We start from the raw sequence: 16,329 nt of genomic DNA on the forward strand, positions 1-16,329 counted from the left end.
GGCACCGCGATGGACGGGTGTGGTCGACGCGCTGTGAGCGCGAGCGCCCGCACGGAGGGGAATGGGGCGACGACGGCAGCGAGAAGCGGCGCGGGACAGACGGGGGGCGCAGCGACTGCGGGTTGGGGTGTGCCCCGGGTGTGGTGGCCACGAGAGGATGCGGGACGAGGGAGAGAGGAGGTCGGGGCCTCACCATTCGGTGTAGGGACAAGGCAGCGGGGCGCGGGGAGGAGATGGAGACGACGGGGACGGAGAGGAAGCAGTCCGGTGGAGAGGTCCGGCGAGGCGGCTCCGGCGAGGTCCAGGCGGTGATGGCGCAGTCGCGGACGGCGTGCGGCGGTCGAGGCGGAGGAGCTCCAGTCGACGGTGGTGGTTGGCGATGACGGGCGACGGCGTCAACATGGAGAGGGCGGCGAGCGGCGACGGGGTCGGGAGCGCTGGGAGCGGTCGTCGGGGTGGATGGCGGCGATGGCGTAGACGAGCGACGAGGGACACCGAGGGGTGGTGCCAGGGGCAATGGGGGACGACATCAAGGGGGCTCATCCCCGATCCAGATCTGGATCAAGGGAGGGGGAAGGAGGGACGTGGGGAGTGAGTGGGGGAGTGGGTGCGACAGGATAGGGTTTCCCATCGGTGGGGGGAGGGGGTTATCGGGAGTGAGGGGCCGGTTGGGCCGGCCGGCTGGGCCTTGGCCTAGTTGGCCCCGAGGCCATCTGGGTCGTGGCCCAGAGGGGGGGGGGGTTCTCCCTTTATCTCTTTTTTTGGCATTTTGTTATTCTTACTTTTTTCCTTTTCTGTTTTATTTTTAGTTTCTCTCTATTTTAGCTTTTATAATTATGATCTTAGTTCCTAAAATAGTATCACTACTTATTCTAATGCCACTATATCTTTGGCACCCAAAAGGCACAGTTTTACAACGGTTTAATATTTAAAAGCATTTAAATAATAGTTTTGTCGATGTTTTATTCATCTTGTAGTATTTAAATATTTTTATAAAAGTGTGGGTTCTCTATCGTAATTACCTATGCATTATTTGGCAAAATCCGAACATTTTAGTTCTATGGTTTGAAAACTTTTGATGTTTGCCTGGAACTCAAATTTGAATTTGAATCGTTTTGAACTAACGCGAGATTAGCGACAGTAACGGAGGTGACGTGGCTTCATTAGCAGAGGTTATTGTAGCATGATTATCCGGGCGTCACAAGTTCCGTCAGCACGACAACGTGGTGACGGTGATGGTGAAGTTATCCGTGCAAGGCTTTGACTAAGCACTACATGAATATGACCGAAGGCGTAAACTGTGGAGGGGGGCGCCGTACACGGCTAACAATCGTTGGTGTGTGTTCTAGGCACCTTCCCTTAATATATATAGGTGGGAGGGAGAGGTAGCAGCCAAGGGGGCACCCAAGTAGGAGGAATCCTACTTGGGGCCCTAGTCCTATTCGCCCCCCTTTACCATAATTACCGGAGGCGGAAGGAAGGAGGAGGGAGAAGGGAAGGAAGGGGGAGGCTGAATCCCTCCCCTTCCTTTCTCTCTTCCCCTCTTTCCTTCCCCTCCAGGTTCAGCCTTCGTTTCCCCTCTTGTCCCATTAGGCCCATATCTTTGCCGGGGGTGCCCGGAACCCCTTTTCGGTGACCCGATACGTACCCGATACCCCCGGAACAGTTCTGGTGTCCGAATACTATCATCCTATATATCAATCTTTACCTCTCCACCATTTCGAGACTCCTCGTCATGTCCGTGATCTCATCAGGGACTCCGAAGAACATTCGGTCACCAAATCACATAACTCAAATAATACAAAATCATCATCGAATGTTAAGCGTGCGGATCCTACGGGTTCGAGAACTATGTAGACATGACCGAGACACCTCTCCGGTCGATAACCAATAGCGGAACCTGGATGCTCATATTGGCTCCCACATATTCTACGAAGATCTTTATCGGTCGAACCGTTATGACAACATACGTTATTCCCTTTGTCATCGGTATGTTACTTGCCCGAGATTCGATCGTCGGTATCTTCATACCTAGTTCAATCTCGTTACCGACAAGTCTCTTTACTCGTTTCGTAATGCATCATCCTGCAACTAACTCATTAGTCACTTTACTTGCAAGGCTTCTTATGATGTGCATTACCAAGAGAGCCCAGAGATACCTCTCCGATACTCTCAGTGAAAAATCATAATCTCGGTCTATGCCAATCCAACAAGCACCTTTGGAGATACCTGTAGATCATCTTTATAATCACCCAGTTATGTTGTGACGTTTGATAGCACACAAGGCATTCCTTCGGTATCCGGGAGTTTCATAATCTCATAGTCGGAGGAATATGTATTTGACATGAAGAAGGCAGTAGCAATAAAACTGAATGATCATAATGCTAACCTAACGAATGGATCTTGTCGATCACATCATTCTCCTAATTATGTGATACCGTTTATCAAATTACAACACATGTCTATGGTTAGTGAACTTAACCATCTTTGATTAACGAGCTAGTCTAGTAGAGGCTTACTAGGGACACGGTATTTTGTCTATGTATCCACACATGTATCAAATTTCCGGTTAATACAATTCTAGCATGAATACTAAACATTTATCATGAAATAAGGTAATATAAAATAATAACTTTATTATTGCCTCTAGGGCATATTTCCTTCAGATGGATCGACTCCCTCAAAGGATTCAAGTAAGATCAAGATGGCTAAAACTAGCCAAAAGGGCAAGATAATACTAAGGGAGAAACCTCCCCTGCCAGGCAGGCGAGTTTGGCAGAGACGAGGTTATCCCTGGAAGCGAGCCCCCGGGTCGTCCCGGCAGGCCTGCCGGGACTAGCGAAGGCAAGCCACTTCACTGCACCACCTCATCACGACGTACGCCGTCGATCAGTGCGGTGTCATGCTCCAAGGTGACTAAGTGGCTACTATATGCCACATGGCGGCCACCTTCTACAAAAAATACCTACAAGCGACACCCGTCCCGCGACGTGTCGAGCGAGCAGGCGTCAAGCTGGCGAAACGGCCCAACAGGGCCTGCCGGGCAAGCTATGATGTGACATTGAGCGGCGCATTTAATGCGCTCTGTCAGCCTGCAGAGTTAGGTATGATAGCACTGTTTGCTATCTAATCAGTGCATAATGACTGATTTGCCACTGTGGTGACCCCTTGATCTATAAAAGGAGGCCCATGGCAACCATAGAAAGGATTCGGACCCTTGTACACTCACACGCGCGTAGTCGTTCTCGTCCTAAGGCAACCCTGCCGGGCAAGAGCGTTGCTCTTTTCCACCACCATCCACCATCAATCCACCAAAGCAGGAGTAGGGTTTTATGTCTCGCGGCGGCCCGAACCTGGGTAAAAACTACCCATGTGATCTTTGTCGTGTTGTTTCACGCTTCTCCGCTCTTTGTGCAATGCGCCATCCCCCGCCGAACCAGAAAGGGGCCCGTAGCCCCATAGGTGGCCGTGGTTCCCCCACGACATCTGCCTAGGGAGAGCGGGCTCCAGCAGGCAGAGTCGACGACGATGCAGGACTTCAGGCGCTGAGGCAACCGCCGTGTGTAGGGGCAGCAGCGTCTCCAGCACTGCCGCCACCGACCTGCAGGAACTAAATTAAGCATGATGTAAACGCAAACATACACACACACACACGATCCATCCATCTACTGGACGTACCTGCGGAGGACACGGGCGGCTGGTGAGGGAGAGCGAGACGGCAGGGCCGAGCCGAGGCTGGGGCCGGCGAGAGGAGGGCCGATCTCGCGGCGGAAGCAGCGGTGCGGGCCAATGATGCCATTTCTCTTCTCCTTCGGATGTGCAGTGTGGGTGGAGATCGTTAAACCCTTGGGTACCCCCACACACATACATTTGTACTCTCTCTGTAAACAAATATAATAGCGTTTAGACCGCTACTTTAGTTGTCTAGATGTTCTTATTTCTTTACTAAGGGAGTTCCTGGCATACTCAAAAATTCTAAAATATGTTCCGTTAAAAAAAATCAATATGTATTCCTTTTTTCACAAGAAAAGGACTTGAGTACCGCTTGGCATGATCGGTTAGCTATCTGAAAACCAACAACAAAAAAGAAGAACGAACGAACTTCGGTGGTTTCCGGACGTCGTCGCAAACCCATAGACAAGGCCGGCGCACAATATATGTTCGCAAATGAATAATTTGTTCACTCTGAATAGCAGCAGCATGGATTTACAAAATGGGAAGAAAACAAAACAGAAGCGCAAATGATCGATTGCGGCACGCATCATCACGTTTAGTTTATTCACTGAGAGCAAGCAGAGAAAAAAGTTAGCAAGACAGTGTTCTTACCTAGTACTTGTACAAACTTAATGCATGGACATCCTTAAAAAAAACACTTTTTTTCGACTCAAACAAGAGAGAAGAACTTTAGAGCTTCCAAGTTTACAATGCCCTTCGCTACCATGTCATTCTGTGATGCCTTACAATCCCACAAGTCCCTGTATACATACATTCATACATTAATACATACATACATATGCATAGCGGGAAAAAAAATATTCTTATCATTTGAAGCAAGACAGTTCTGAGGAGAAAATTAATAATGAATTGAGTGGAGGTGAGCCATGTGGTTCAATCTTCGTCACCATCAACTCTCATGCAAAATTAGTGATCCTTGACAGCTGCTATTGGCTTCAAGAGCTTGTCAAAACCCGGCGAAGGATGCGCGGGAGGTGCTAGCCCGTGAATGATGTCACGAATTGCATCACCAGCAATTGGCCGGCCTCAAGAGCATGCCAAAACCACGCAACAGACCGGTAGACCAATCTCCTTGATCAGTTTAAACAAGACTCATACTTACCGGCACAAATTTCATGACACGGGTCTCTTGTTAGCATCGTAAGAGGATGCCAGCCTCCTCGCCCAGAGATTGTCCTCAGGAGACCAGGATATGGTGGAACCCATCATCACGCACCACCTCAGGTTCAATAAGGCCGCGGCGCTACATTCTTCGCTTGCTTCGAATGTCCTAATGATCCTCAGTTCAGCATCTGGATCTTCGCTGAAGATTAGATCCTCTAAAGCTGCTCCTTTCTCCTTGAGAATGCTCGCGTCCAAGGATATCATTCTCATACTGAGGACTTGCAATGCCTCGAGGGCGGTGTTGTACAGTTCTTGATCCACGTAGGCACAAAATGTGTACCAAAGCGTTGATTCATCGGGTCGAACCTTTGCTCTGTGAATACACTCAACAATGTATTCAACAACATGAATATTACCCTGTCAAGAATGACCAAATATGAGTTTCACTTCGACATCATTTCGGGATGACGAGTTGAAAAATTATATCATAGACATACTTTTGCATTCGCTTCTGAGAGTATTGTGTTGAAAATCTCAATGTCGGGTTGAATTCCTTCCGTTATGCACAAGTCCAGCAGATCCAGTGCCCCCTCAAAATCCTCTTTTGCTAATACAACCTTCCATGGAAACACATGACATCAGACTCAAGCAAATGGGGCCCAGAAATTCAAATTAACTAAAGGAAGGAATTAGCAGTGCATTACACGGTGAGTAGTAACGGCACTGCAATTAACTAGCCTTACCTTCAGGAGAGATGTGAAAGTCAAAACCGTAGGACAGCAGCCATCTCGGAACATCAAGGACAACAATGCGCCAGCTGAATTGAAACAAGGCAACAATTTGCAGCACTCTATCATGATGTTATAAATGGCAGTATTGGTTGGGAGACCACATGATCTCATGATCTTGAAGGTTCTTATTGCCTTAGGTGTCTGCAAACCAGAAAGAGGTTTATCGATTCAACAACTTTCATTATACACAGACAAAGCATAAAAAATTGCTTGCAAGAAAAACTGAACCCAGTTCATCATTTCATATAACAAAATAAATGGTAAAAGGACGTAGATCCTTACTTCCTTTGCTTTAACCAAAGCATGCAGCACAATGCCGTAGAGATCACTCTTCTGATAAGGATCCATGTTCCATAAAACATTCTCAGCAATATTCAAGTACCTCAGCATTTCCTCTATCATTCCCTCGGCTCCAAAGGCTCGTATCTGAAATAATATGAAGATGTAAATTAAAATACCAAGACTTTCGATGCATGCTATTATTGTAAGAAGTATCGAAGATCATACTGAGACGTGACAAGTGATCTTAGCAATCTAAACGAGTTTGTCAATTATCATGGTGATATTTCAAGCCAGTGAGGTCTTGGGGTGTGACTGACCAAATGATATGCTAGTTTGAGCATATTATTATACAAACCCATGGTGCATATTCTCATTAGATCATTAACACAAAAGCAATGTTGTGAATCCCATTCATTGCGAAGTGCTCCCTAGTCTCCTAAACTAGGCTAGCGCACCCATATTAGCAAGTGAAGTCCAACCTCACATCACATGCAAATGACCAAGACATCCTATTCAGATAGATTAAAACTTGGCTTCCTGTTTTTAAGCATTACAAATCTAACGGATTAGGCACTGTAACTCAGATTAGACACTGGGAATGCTTGTACGACAGGATAACATATGCTGACGTGTGCTAGTTTGAACATATCGTACAAGCCATGGTACAGACTTAATGAAGCAACTCCTTTCATGTACAGCCATCGTCAACAAGCAACAAGGAACAACAAATTTCGACCAGTCTAGAGCATGATGAGAGCAATGTGACAAAGCCATAAAACATTGTTGTTTCTAAACAGAATGGTTACACACCTACATCCTTAAACCCTACTGGTGTCAGGTGCCAACTCTCTTGATAAACAATTTTTCATATGAAAAGATAAAGGAAACAAGAAAATGTGAACTCCCTGTTTCCCAATGACCATAGCAGAGGTCCTGTAGCCAGCATATTAAAAAATTCATTACCACCCACAGAAGTCAATTACTAGGAGTTCTACAAAAAAACGAGCATGTTTGTCTTGCAACAATATTACAAGTGATACACCTCTTCACGCTGAACTGTGGACGAAAAAAAGATGAAGGTCTATATATATTTTTTAGTAGTTTAGTAAACATACCAAGTTCTTCATGGACACAAAACTATGTCGAATCTCATGGTTTAGCATGTCCATCTCAATTATGCTTATCCTTTTGGAAACATCAGCATGTGATAGCATATTTCCTTCTTCATAAGGAACATTGACATTGCCAAACAGAGAAAACATAATTTCATAGGTCCATATATGTGGCTTCAAATCCAAGCGCCTCATTTTTGCTAGTATGCGGAGAGCTCTTTCTGGTTCATTCTATAAAAATAATAAGAGGGGATTTAGTTCTAATTTCTATACAATCAGCAAATTCAGGTGCACTGACAACTAAAGAAAAAATTATTTTTGTTAGTTCTAATTTCTATACAATCATCAAACTCAGGTGTACTGACAACTAAAGAAAAATTACTGTCGTTGGTATGACAAAGAGCACCAACTATTTGAGAGAGAAAAAGACGAAGATTATGATAAACCAAACATCAGCATGTACTCTTAGCGTGAATGACCAAGCTGAAATTAAGATGACAGGAGGTAGGGACACAAATATGGCATGATAGACAATCTCTTTCCAAAGGCAATACATTACCATAATGTCACAACCAGAAAGCAAAGCATTAAAAGCATGTATATACTCCGGTTGTATATCTGAAATTATTCCCAAGAAGTGCTCAGCCAGATCCAACTGTAAGCTTTTGCTATGGTCAACGGAGAGCGCAACGAGTGTACTGTCGTAAGGCCTGATACCTCTTCTATCCATCACTTCAACCTGGAATGCACGAGAATATAAATATAGTAGCATTAGTAGCTTTAATGGAGAGTAACTAAGTAGTGATTAGCAGTCGCAATAGAACAGGTACAGTTCAGGTTTACATAGCAGTTTCTATGCAGAGTAAGTAAACAGTGATTAACATTATGATTACAATAGCTTCTAAAAAATTCAGACAGTAGAGCATAACTATATTCAGGGTTTCACGAAATAATTAGTGTGCACAATCATATTTAACAAGATATCCTTTCATGTAACTGGATATGTCATAAACTTTCGATAGCATACCACTTTGATGGCATGTGCAACTCCTTTCCCGGCTAACACACACTTAATAAAACCATCATATGTAAATCTTGATGGTCGCAGTCCAATCTTGTGCATCTGAGAAGAAAGAATAACATTGAGCATAAACATCAAACTTCACTGGCATGAAACATGAAATTTCCGCACTTCCCACCACCTTTTCCACTAATAGAAGCAGAAAATTAGTAAATAATTCAAATACTAGAATAGTTGCTGGTATGCAACTCCACATGTCTATGAGTTTAATCTTCAACCGAGTTCATGCTCTATTTTTGAAGAGCGGCGTTTTGATGCTTGGGTGTATCTACATTCCACACCCAGGTGATCAGAGAAGTTAAAAAAAATGAAGCAAATTCAAAAAGGTCTGAAAATTTAATACATCAAAGATGAGAAACTCATGTAGGTGCTTGCAAATTTTTATGCTGAGATGACATCCGAGGAGCTCGGTACAAAAAAAATGGAGCTCCAAAATGTCCAAAGCTGCAACAAAAATCGAGCTCCGGCTTTTTTTGTTACCGACTGCCTCGGATGTCATCTCAGCGCAAAAATTTGCAGGCACCTAGAAGAGTTTCTCATGTATTATTTATAACAGATTTTTTTTAATTTGGTTGGTATTCTTTTTGAATTTAATGTTCACACCGGGTGCATGCGAGTTCGGGATTAGCTTTGTATTTCCGCTGTTTTTGTGACTATCTTAAGAAGAAAGTAAACTGAAAGCAAAAAGATTACAGAAAGTATCAGTCCAACTGATATGACCTAGATGAAACAGGTACAACAGATGAAATCAATCATATAAGCCACTGGAAAGTTACCACAGTGATGTTCAACCAAGATTGATATGACCTAGATGAAACAGGTACAACATATGAAAATGAAATAAATCACATAAGCCACTGGAAAGTTACCACAGTGATTTTCAACCATCCAGAAGCTTGATGTATTAAGAGAAGTGCTTAGGTAAAGACTTTAGCAAACAGAAAGATGGCAAGCCATGGTATAGATTAAGCCAACAAAAGACCACATACTAGTTACCTCTAGAAATAATTGCTCAGACAACTGGCAGTTGTCAAAGTACACGCATGCATGTATGATATCATTGAAAGCCCATCGCAAAACTTTCTTCACTGCAGTGGGTGCAGAACTCAATGTCTTTGGCATCCTCCCACTGTCTGGTTCAGAATTGTCACCAAGATTGTCACCTGGAACAAGACTGGAAGTAAATAAGTTCTATAACTATCATTAAACTAAGTTTACAAGTATACTGCATGGCTTATGTAGTTGGAATGCAGAACAGACCATCAGAAATAAATGACACATAACCCTTCAATTGCTCATGTTTTGATGATTGAGTTTCCAGCCGTAACAGCTCCGGCTGAGCATCAATCAAGCGTTCTCCAGTTCCCATCTTCCCTTGAGATGATGATGTCAAATCATAGTCTGACTTAAGTTTGAGATCTTCCACTTCACGCAAAGCAGGCACAGGAATATCTAATCTTGTTGATTGGCATCTCCTTTTAGAAGACACCCTCAGATGGTCAGTGCGTTCTCCAGCAAGGACTACCATACGCTGCAAGATATGATATGCAGACTGAAGGTCACCTAGTGTAGAGAAAGCCTTCACAAATTTCCTCTGAGTCACAATGTTTGGACTGAAATACCTAGTGCAGTCATTCCATAAATCATGAACTGCAGACAAATTTTTCTGCAAAACTGCAACCTGAAAAGATATATCAATCAAGTAAGCAAGCTGACGTATCCCAAGAAACGTGTGAAAATGTGACATATAACATTACATGAAAAGGAATGTCTCAAGAGACGCCCTAAACATGAAATACAGGAAAGGAAAAAGCATGTGACTGTTTCATAACAGAAGTAAAAGAAACTAAAATCAACATGCAAGAGCTGCCAACAAAAAGGTCAGAAATTAAGTGATGGACCAGAAGGGAATACAAATTACAAATGTAGGCAAGCAGATGTTAGAAAATAAGGACCAAATAGTCCACAATGTCATGGATGATTATGTCTGCCCATAGTTGCAGCCGCAACAGGTAAGTTCTGGTACAATAGTACTTCTTCTCCAGATATGAAACTGAACTTCTGAAGATTATAAATAGGCGATATTGAACAATTGTTCATACAAACCTTCAGAAGCTCACAGAATGTTATTTCAGACTTCCCAAGAAGATGATTTTCCATTATCTCTAGACAGCTCTCAGCATCATTCAGATTTGTGCTACAGGCACTCAAAAAGATATTGAAAATCGGCAAGGCAGCGTATGAACATTCTTTTTCCCCTAGAAGAGTGAGCAATTTAAGTGCCTACATCAGAAAGACATTTGTCAACAACTTGAAGACTGCAAGGAGCTAACATGATCTCCTGCAAAAACTGATATTGCTATAAGGCATTATTCAATAAGCAGGTAAACATATAACATAAGAGCAGAAGTACAAGAAGAACTGCAGAGAGCATGTTAAAAAGAAACCAAAGATTAACAAAACAACATATTTTTCATCAAAAGGGTTTCATATAAAAGATTAAACACAATAACAGATTACTTGCAGAAGGTACAACTTACTGTCTGATTCCCTCTCCTACAACTATACTACTCCCTCCGTCCCAAAAAGCTTGTCTTAGATTTGTCTGGATACGGATGTATCTAGACACGTTCTAGATACGGATAAATGTAAGACAAGCTTTTTGGGACGGAGGTAATATATAGAAATAATGAAAAAGTCCACGTTGGCCCTGCTTGTCGTTTTAAACCTTCAAAACCGTCTAAAAGTGGGCCCTTAACTTCTAAGTTATACCATCCACCTGACTCGCTTACGGCATTTTGGAGCACTTTTAGATGACATGGATGCACTGTCGGATCGGTTAAGACCACCGCCTAGTGATATGAAAACAATGATTTCAGAGAGTGACTCAGTGAGCGCTAAGGTTTACTTCTAGATGGTTTTGAAGTTTCAGGGTGGAAAGCAAATGACCGCCAAAGTTCAAGGTCTAAGTGAAGTTTTTTCTCTACAAACAATGGTTGCAGAGCCTGTCATGAGCGAACATGAAAATATTTGTGGGAATGCCCATGCACAGACTTCACCTGAAAGAAATAACCGGTGCATCATTTTGCCATTTTGGGTAAGGCATAAAATAATATAACCATTCATCAAGTACCCATAAAAAAGGCCTTGCCTAGTATTGAAGTTTCATTTTGTACAAAAGGATGAATACACCGGTATTGCATTTTGACTAGCTGGGAGCACTAAGAAATGGAAAGTTGGACAGCTTACACAGAAGAAACAGTGAATTGGATAGTTCAAGTGTATATTACTACTACAGACGCTCTATTTGAAGCAGTTTTGAAAGTGTATTTATATGATTGGATTCCCAAACAAGTTACAAAGGCAAAAACTTCATTCGGTATATAAGAAATATCGCATACCTCCTTCGAATACCCTCCTTGGATGAGTGCTCGAGTGACAGATCTGTAATGGCTTTTACTAATATCTATGGCCTTCACGTTCATGAGCTCCAATGTCTCCATAACAAACTATGCATATTGGAAAAGATCCAAAATGGGTACTAATCAAAATGACTATCAATTATCAAACTTCGTGCTCTAGGTAAAATATGCATCTGCAGTAGATTTACCAAAGGATCAGGTGCTTCTGCACAGTACTCCAGTATATAAGAAAAATCTTCTGAAGTTAACGCTTCTTTGGTTTGTTGAAGATTCGAGAGCATAATGGATGCTCGCTGCCGATCACCTTTACGAAGAGCATTTACGATATCGGTTTGCATGAATCTCGAAGCCATACTAGTCTTCCACGTAAAATCATGATGCTCTGAAGTCACCAAAACATTGGTTAGTGGTTACACACTGACACAAGGAACTACCTGCCTTACAGGACACAATTGCGCGTATAATTCAAAATGGAGTGTTCCATAATCAATTTCAGCAAGCGTGGAGTGTTGAATTGGTGTGCCGATATATTTTCGAGTGGAGGTAAACCAGAGTCTACTATCGGCTCACTGGCCTGAATTTGATCTGGTTTTCGAAAACAGGGGTTCAGCCAACTATTTCTGTTGAGTAACAGCTTGCACTACTACTAGTATAGGGTCAACTAGGGTCAACCTCGCGCAATGAAACTAGAAATATGTTGATGGATTTGATTACCAGTCTAGCACGCATCAAGCAAATCATGGATCCTTACCGGGAGAAGTGGAAATCATCCGAGCCCTGACGCCAGCCCAGAAGAGCGGCAGGCGGCGGTAGCGGCTGGGAGCGAAGAATGGTTCGTCCCACGGAGGATGGCATTTCTGGTTCTGGGAGCGAGACACGGACGGGGCTGCCGGCGGCGGGACGAGGGGAGCGGCGCGGCGGCCCGCCTGCCGGAGAGGCGACATGGGGACGTGATTCAGAGGCTCGATGCCGGGAGTGCTGAGGCGTGTGCTTGCAGGAGGCAGAGGAGGGATAGGGCGCCGCACACGGAGACGTCGCCGGCGAGGCCGCGCCGGCGCGCACGGGCGTCACGGTGCACGGCCCAGCCCCAGCGCGGCGGACCCGACGACGGGAGGCAGTGAGGTCGGGGGGAGGAAGCCGCTCCGCTCGTGGGGGTGGTGCAGTGGAGGGCGGCGAGGCGGAGCAGCGAGCTCGGAGGCCGTGCGCGGAGAAGATGAGCGGGAATGGTGGAGGACGTGCGGCACTCCGGCGGCGCTGGGGGGATCGTGAGAGAGAGAGATGGGAGGAGCGAGAGAGTAGGCATCGGCATGGGCAGCCCGGTCTGACGGCCCAAGCCCAAAGCCCGACAGTGGTTTCGGATTTCGGCCTGAAAGACCGACCAAAGCCCAAATTACCTTTTTTTAACACAGAGCTTTATTCATTTGAAATAACAAGTACTCCCTCCGTCCTAAATAGTATAAGTCTTTGTAAAGATTCTATTATGGAGTACATACGGATGTATATAGATGCATTTTAGAGTGTAGATTCACTCATTTTGCTCCGTATGTGGTCCATAATAAAATCCCTCCAAAGACTTAAATTTAGGAACGGAGGGAGTACAGAGGGTACAATATCATTCAAAGGATTCTCAAATCGGTTGAAAGTCGAACAAAATCTAGATAACTTAGCAAGTTCATGTACAATCTTATTCACTTCTCTATTACAATGCTCAAACTAGTAATGAAAAAACCACAAGCCAAAAAATAACAATCGTCAAACACAACCGTCATCATACTCGCTGACAGTCCTCCATTGTTCATAGTTTCAATGCCCTCTAAATTATCTGAATTGATAACGTCACTTTCCTCCTACAATGAATTTGCTTTTATTATCCCTCAAAACAGCACCAGTCATGCCCCTAAGCAGGTCATGATCAAATGAGGCATCTTCCCAAATATCAATGGTTTGACCACTTGCAACCCGCCATATATAACCATGATTTAGATAATTATAAAGCCCCCCACCCACCCTTAATAATACTTTGCCACGTAAAAGAGAAACCCTCTTTAACTTTGCATTCAGCAAATTACCATCAAGTAAATACTTAGCTCTCAACACGATGGCACATAAGGACTCTGGATTTTCAAGAAGACGCCAAGCTTGTTTTCTCAATGCTGCCAGGTTGAAACAATGAATAACACGAAAAACCACCATCCTTGATTTTTAGGTACACCCATTTTTCACCAAGCCATCTAATGTCTCTTTTGATTGTCCTTGTCTCCTCACCAAAGATGTGACATCTCATTAGTGATTCCTTGCAAAAAAAAATTGAAACGATGCAAAAAATTAGGAATTTTAAAGATGGACATCTCATAGGTGGGGATCGCTTGTACAATAGATTTTTAGGAGAATTTCCTTCCCTCCTACATATAATATTTTTTCTTTTCATCCACATATCTTCGTGATAGTATGATCGATCAGATACTAACAATAGGATTTGAATGTAATACATCGATGATGTTGCATTTTATATATCCTAATATAATTACAATAATATTTTTCAATAATAAAATGTTATTATCTATTTTGGGGCTCGGGTGAGGCTTTTTAAAGTTCGACCCAAGGAATGCCCAAGCCAAAGAGAGAGGGGACGGTGGGAATAAATTGCTCGTGGTATATCTTCAGGTGATCTCCAAACCTTCACAGAAATCTAACAATCTAGACGATGCACATTATTCAAGAGCAACAAGCCTTCGATGAACTGTGATTAGTTTATTCAGTGATGCTCAAACTCTTATATGTTTAGGCTTTGTTGTATTTTCTCACTTAAGATTCACTCAAATTCTTCAAGAGGAGGGGTTGATCATACAATACTTGTCTCGATTCCCACAGACCAACCACCAACTTATGGAGGTAGGGGGTATTGACAGCGGGGGTCGCAACATGAGGGGCCGACATGACCATTGGACGGGACACACCCACCAACGTGTTGTTGCCAGTTGTCACAACGGTCGGGAATTTTTGAACTATCAAATTCTTCAACATATGCTAATCTTACAGCATGTTACCTAACTCCTCGACGAAGAAATCAATATACAAAAGAATCACCCTCAACACGCAATCTCGAAGACTTTGCCTGGAAGGAGATTTTCAAGTCTTAACTCTAACGAAGTAGGTTCGATTGACCACAACTGAAGACTTGTTGTAGTAACACTTGGAGCCCTTAGCAGTACGTTTTGCTCTATTGGCTCAAGGAAGAACAAAAAGACTAGTAAAGAGCTAAATATTTATGCTTCAGTTCTTTAGCTAGTTCTTCAACGGGTGCACTAAACACTTCAATGTTTCCTTAACATTTATAGGGGTCATACACCACTAGTTAAACCAAATTCCCAGGGACTAACCTGTGTATAATCACAAACACATTTCTCCCTTTAACCATTTTGTCATTAATCAACCAAAGCATACAAGATGTGTAAGTGCATCTAGTGCCCCTTAGTGATTTTGGTGTATTGTAGACTTATAGGTTAAGGGACTAATATGTTTGTGAGTGTACACAGGCTCTATAAGTCAATGAGGAGTTTGATATTTACAGTGAAAGTTGACCCCTAAAAATGAATGTCTTCGAGTGAAGACTTTGGTTCTCCTGAAGACTTTGAAAGTGAAGAAATTGGTGTGACCTTGAAGACTTCGATATTCATGCGAGGAATCTAAAGCGTGAAGACTTTTGTTTTCGTAGTTTCATTTTCTTCTTCTTGAGTCATAGGAAACACCGTACTGTTAAAGGGGGTCGAGGTAATACTAAGGAAACAGATTTCCAAGTGATGCTCATCTCAAAATCCTACACCTACCCAATCCTTCAAGTGAAGCCATTGGAAATCTCATATCAGTTCAGTCAATTTCTTCAGTGACAGAGACGAAGATCTTCTGGTCTCTGAGGAATTTGTTCTAACTGAGGAGTTAGGAATTCGCCAGTGCGAATTGCCTACACAGTGAGGAACATGATAGCCCTGAGGAATTCGAACCTCAAAATATCCGAGAGTTGCTGAGCCGCGTGCTAGCCGTTCCAAAATATCTATTGTTGGAAATATGCCCTAGAGGCAATAATAAAATGATTATTATTATATTTCCTTGTTCATGATAATTGTCTGTTATTCATGCTATAATTGTGTTATCCGGAAATCGTAATACACGTGTGAATACATAGACCACAACATGTCCCTAGTGAGCCTCTAGTTGACTAGCTCGTTGATCAACAGATAGTCATGGTTTCCTGACTATGGACATTGGATGTCGTTGATAACGGGATCACATCATTAGGAGAATGATGTGATGGACAAGACCCAATCCTAAGCATAGCACAAGATCGTGTAGTTCGTTTGCTAGAGCCTTTCCAATGTCAAGTATCATTTCCTTAGACCATGAGATCGTGTAACTCCCGGATGCCGTAGGAGTGCTTTGGGTGTACCAAACGTCACAACGTAACTGGGTGACTATAAAGGTATACTACGGGTATCCCCGAAAGTATCTGTTGGGTTGACACGGATCGAGACTGGGATTTGTCACTCTGTATGATGGAGAGGTATCTCTGGGCCCACTCGGTAATGCATCATCATAATGAGCTCAATGTGACCAAGTGTTTGGTCACGGGATCATGCATTACGGTACGAGTAAAGTGACTTGCCGGTAACGAGATTGAACGAGGTATTGGGATACCGCGATCGAATCCCGGGCAAGTAATGTACCGACTAACAAAGGGAATTGTATGCGTGATTACATGAATCCTCGACATCGTGGTTCATCCGATGAGATCATCGAGGAGCATG

At 43.4% G+C, this 16,329-nt stretch overlaps 1 protein-coding gene across 2 annotated transcripts; it reads right to left on the reverse strand.

Annotated features, from left to right (window-relative positions):
- Positions 1–4,242: 4,242 nt before the first annotated feature.
- LOC123093496 (pentatricopeptide repeat-containing protein At1g76280) lies at positions 4,243–12,811 on the reverse strand. 2 transcript variants are annotated; one of them, XM_044515476.1, is made up of 14 exons: positions 12,279–12,811; positions 11,716–11,909; positions 11,507–11,614; positions 10,212–10,388; positions 9,366–9,786; positions 9,102–9,268; positions 8,052–8,147; positions 7,584–7,763; positions 7,028–7,255; positions 5,913–6,056; positions 5,583–5,771; positions 5,337–5,456; positions 4,838–5,256; positions 4,243–4,475 (listed from the first exon to the last, which is right to left on the reverse strand). In XM_044515476.1, exons 1-13 carry the CDS (start codon positions 12,469–12,471, stop codon positions 4,849–4,851), a joined length of 2,625 nt encoding a protein of 874 aa, XP_044371411.1. In that variant the 5' UTR covers positions 12,472–12,811; the 3' UTR covers positions 4,243–4,475; positions 4,838–4,848. The 2 variants fall into 2 exon arrangements, with proteins under 2 accessions (XP_044371411.1, XP_044371410.1); XM_044515475.1 differs by having other exon boundaries at positions 4,243–5,256.
- Between the last annotated feature and the right edge of the window lie 3,518 nt (positions 12,812–16,329).

This window comes from Triticum aestivum, chromosome 4B (assembly GCF_018294505.1).
Source record: "Triticum aestivum cultivar Chinese Spring chromosome 4B, IWGSC CS RefSeq v2.1, whole genome shotgun sequence".
Classification (NCBI taxonomy): domain Eukaryota; kingdom Viridiplantae; phylum Streptophyta; class Magnoliopsida; order Poales; family Poaceae; genus Triticum; species Triticum aestivum.

Coding starts and splice junctions, on each gene's coding strand:
- LOC123093496 (XM_044515476.1), bottom strand. CDS start 12,471: ATGTCGCCTCTCCGGCAGGCGGGCCGCCGCGCCGCTCCCCTCGTCCCG. Junction 9,787..10,211: donor CATTCTGTGAGCTTCTGAAG/GTTTGTATGAAC, acceptor ATATCTTTTCAG/GTTGCAGTTTTGCAGAAAAA. Junction 5,457..5,582: donor CTTTCACATCTCTCCTGAAG/GTAAGGCTAGTT, acceptor TTTCCATGGAAG/GTTGTATTAGCAAAAGAGGA.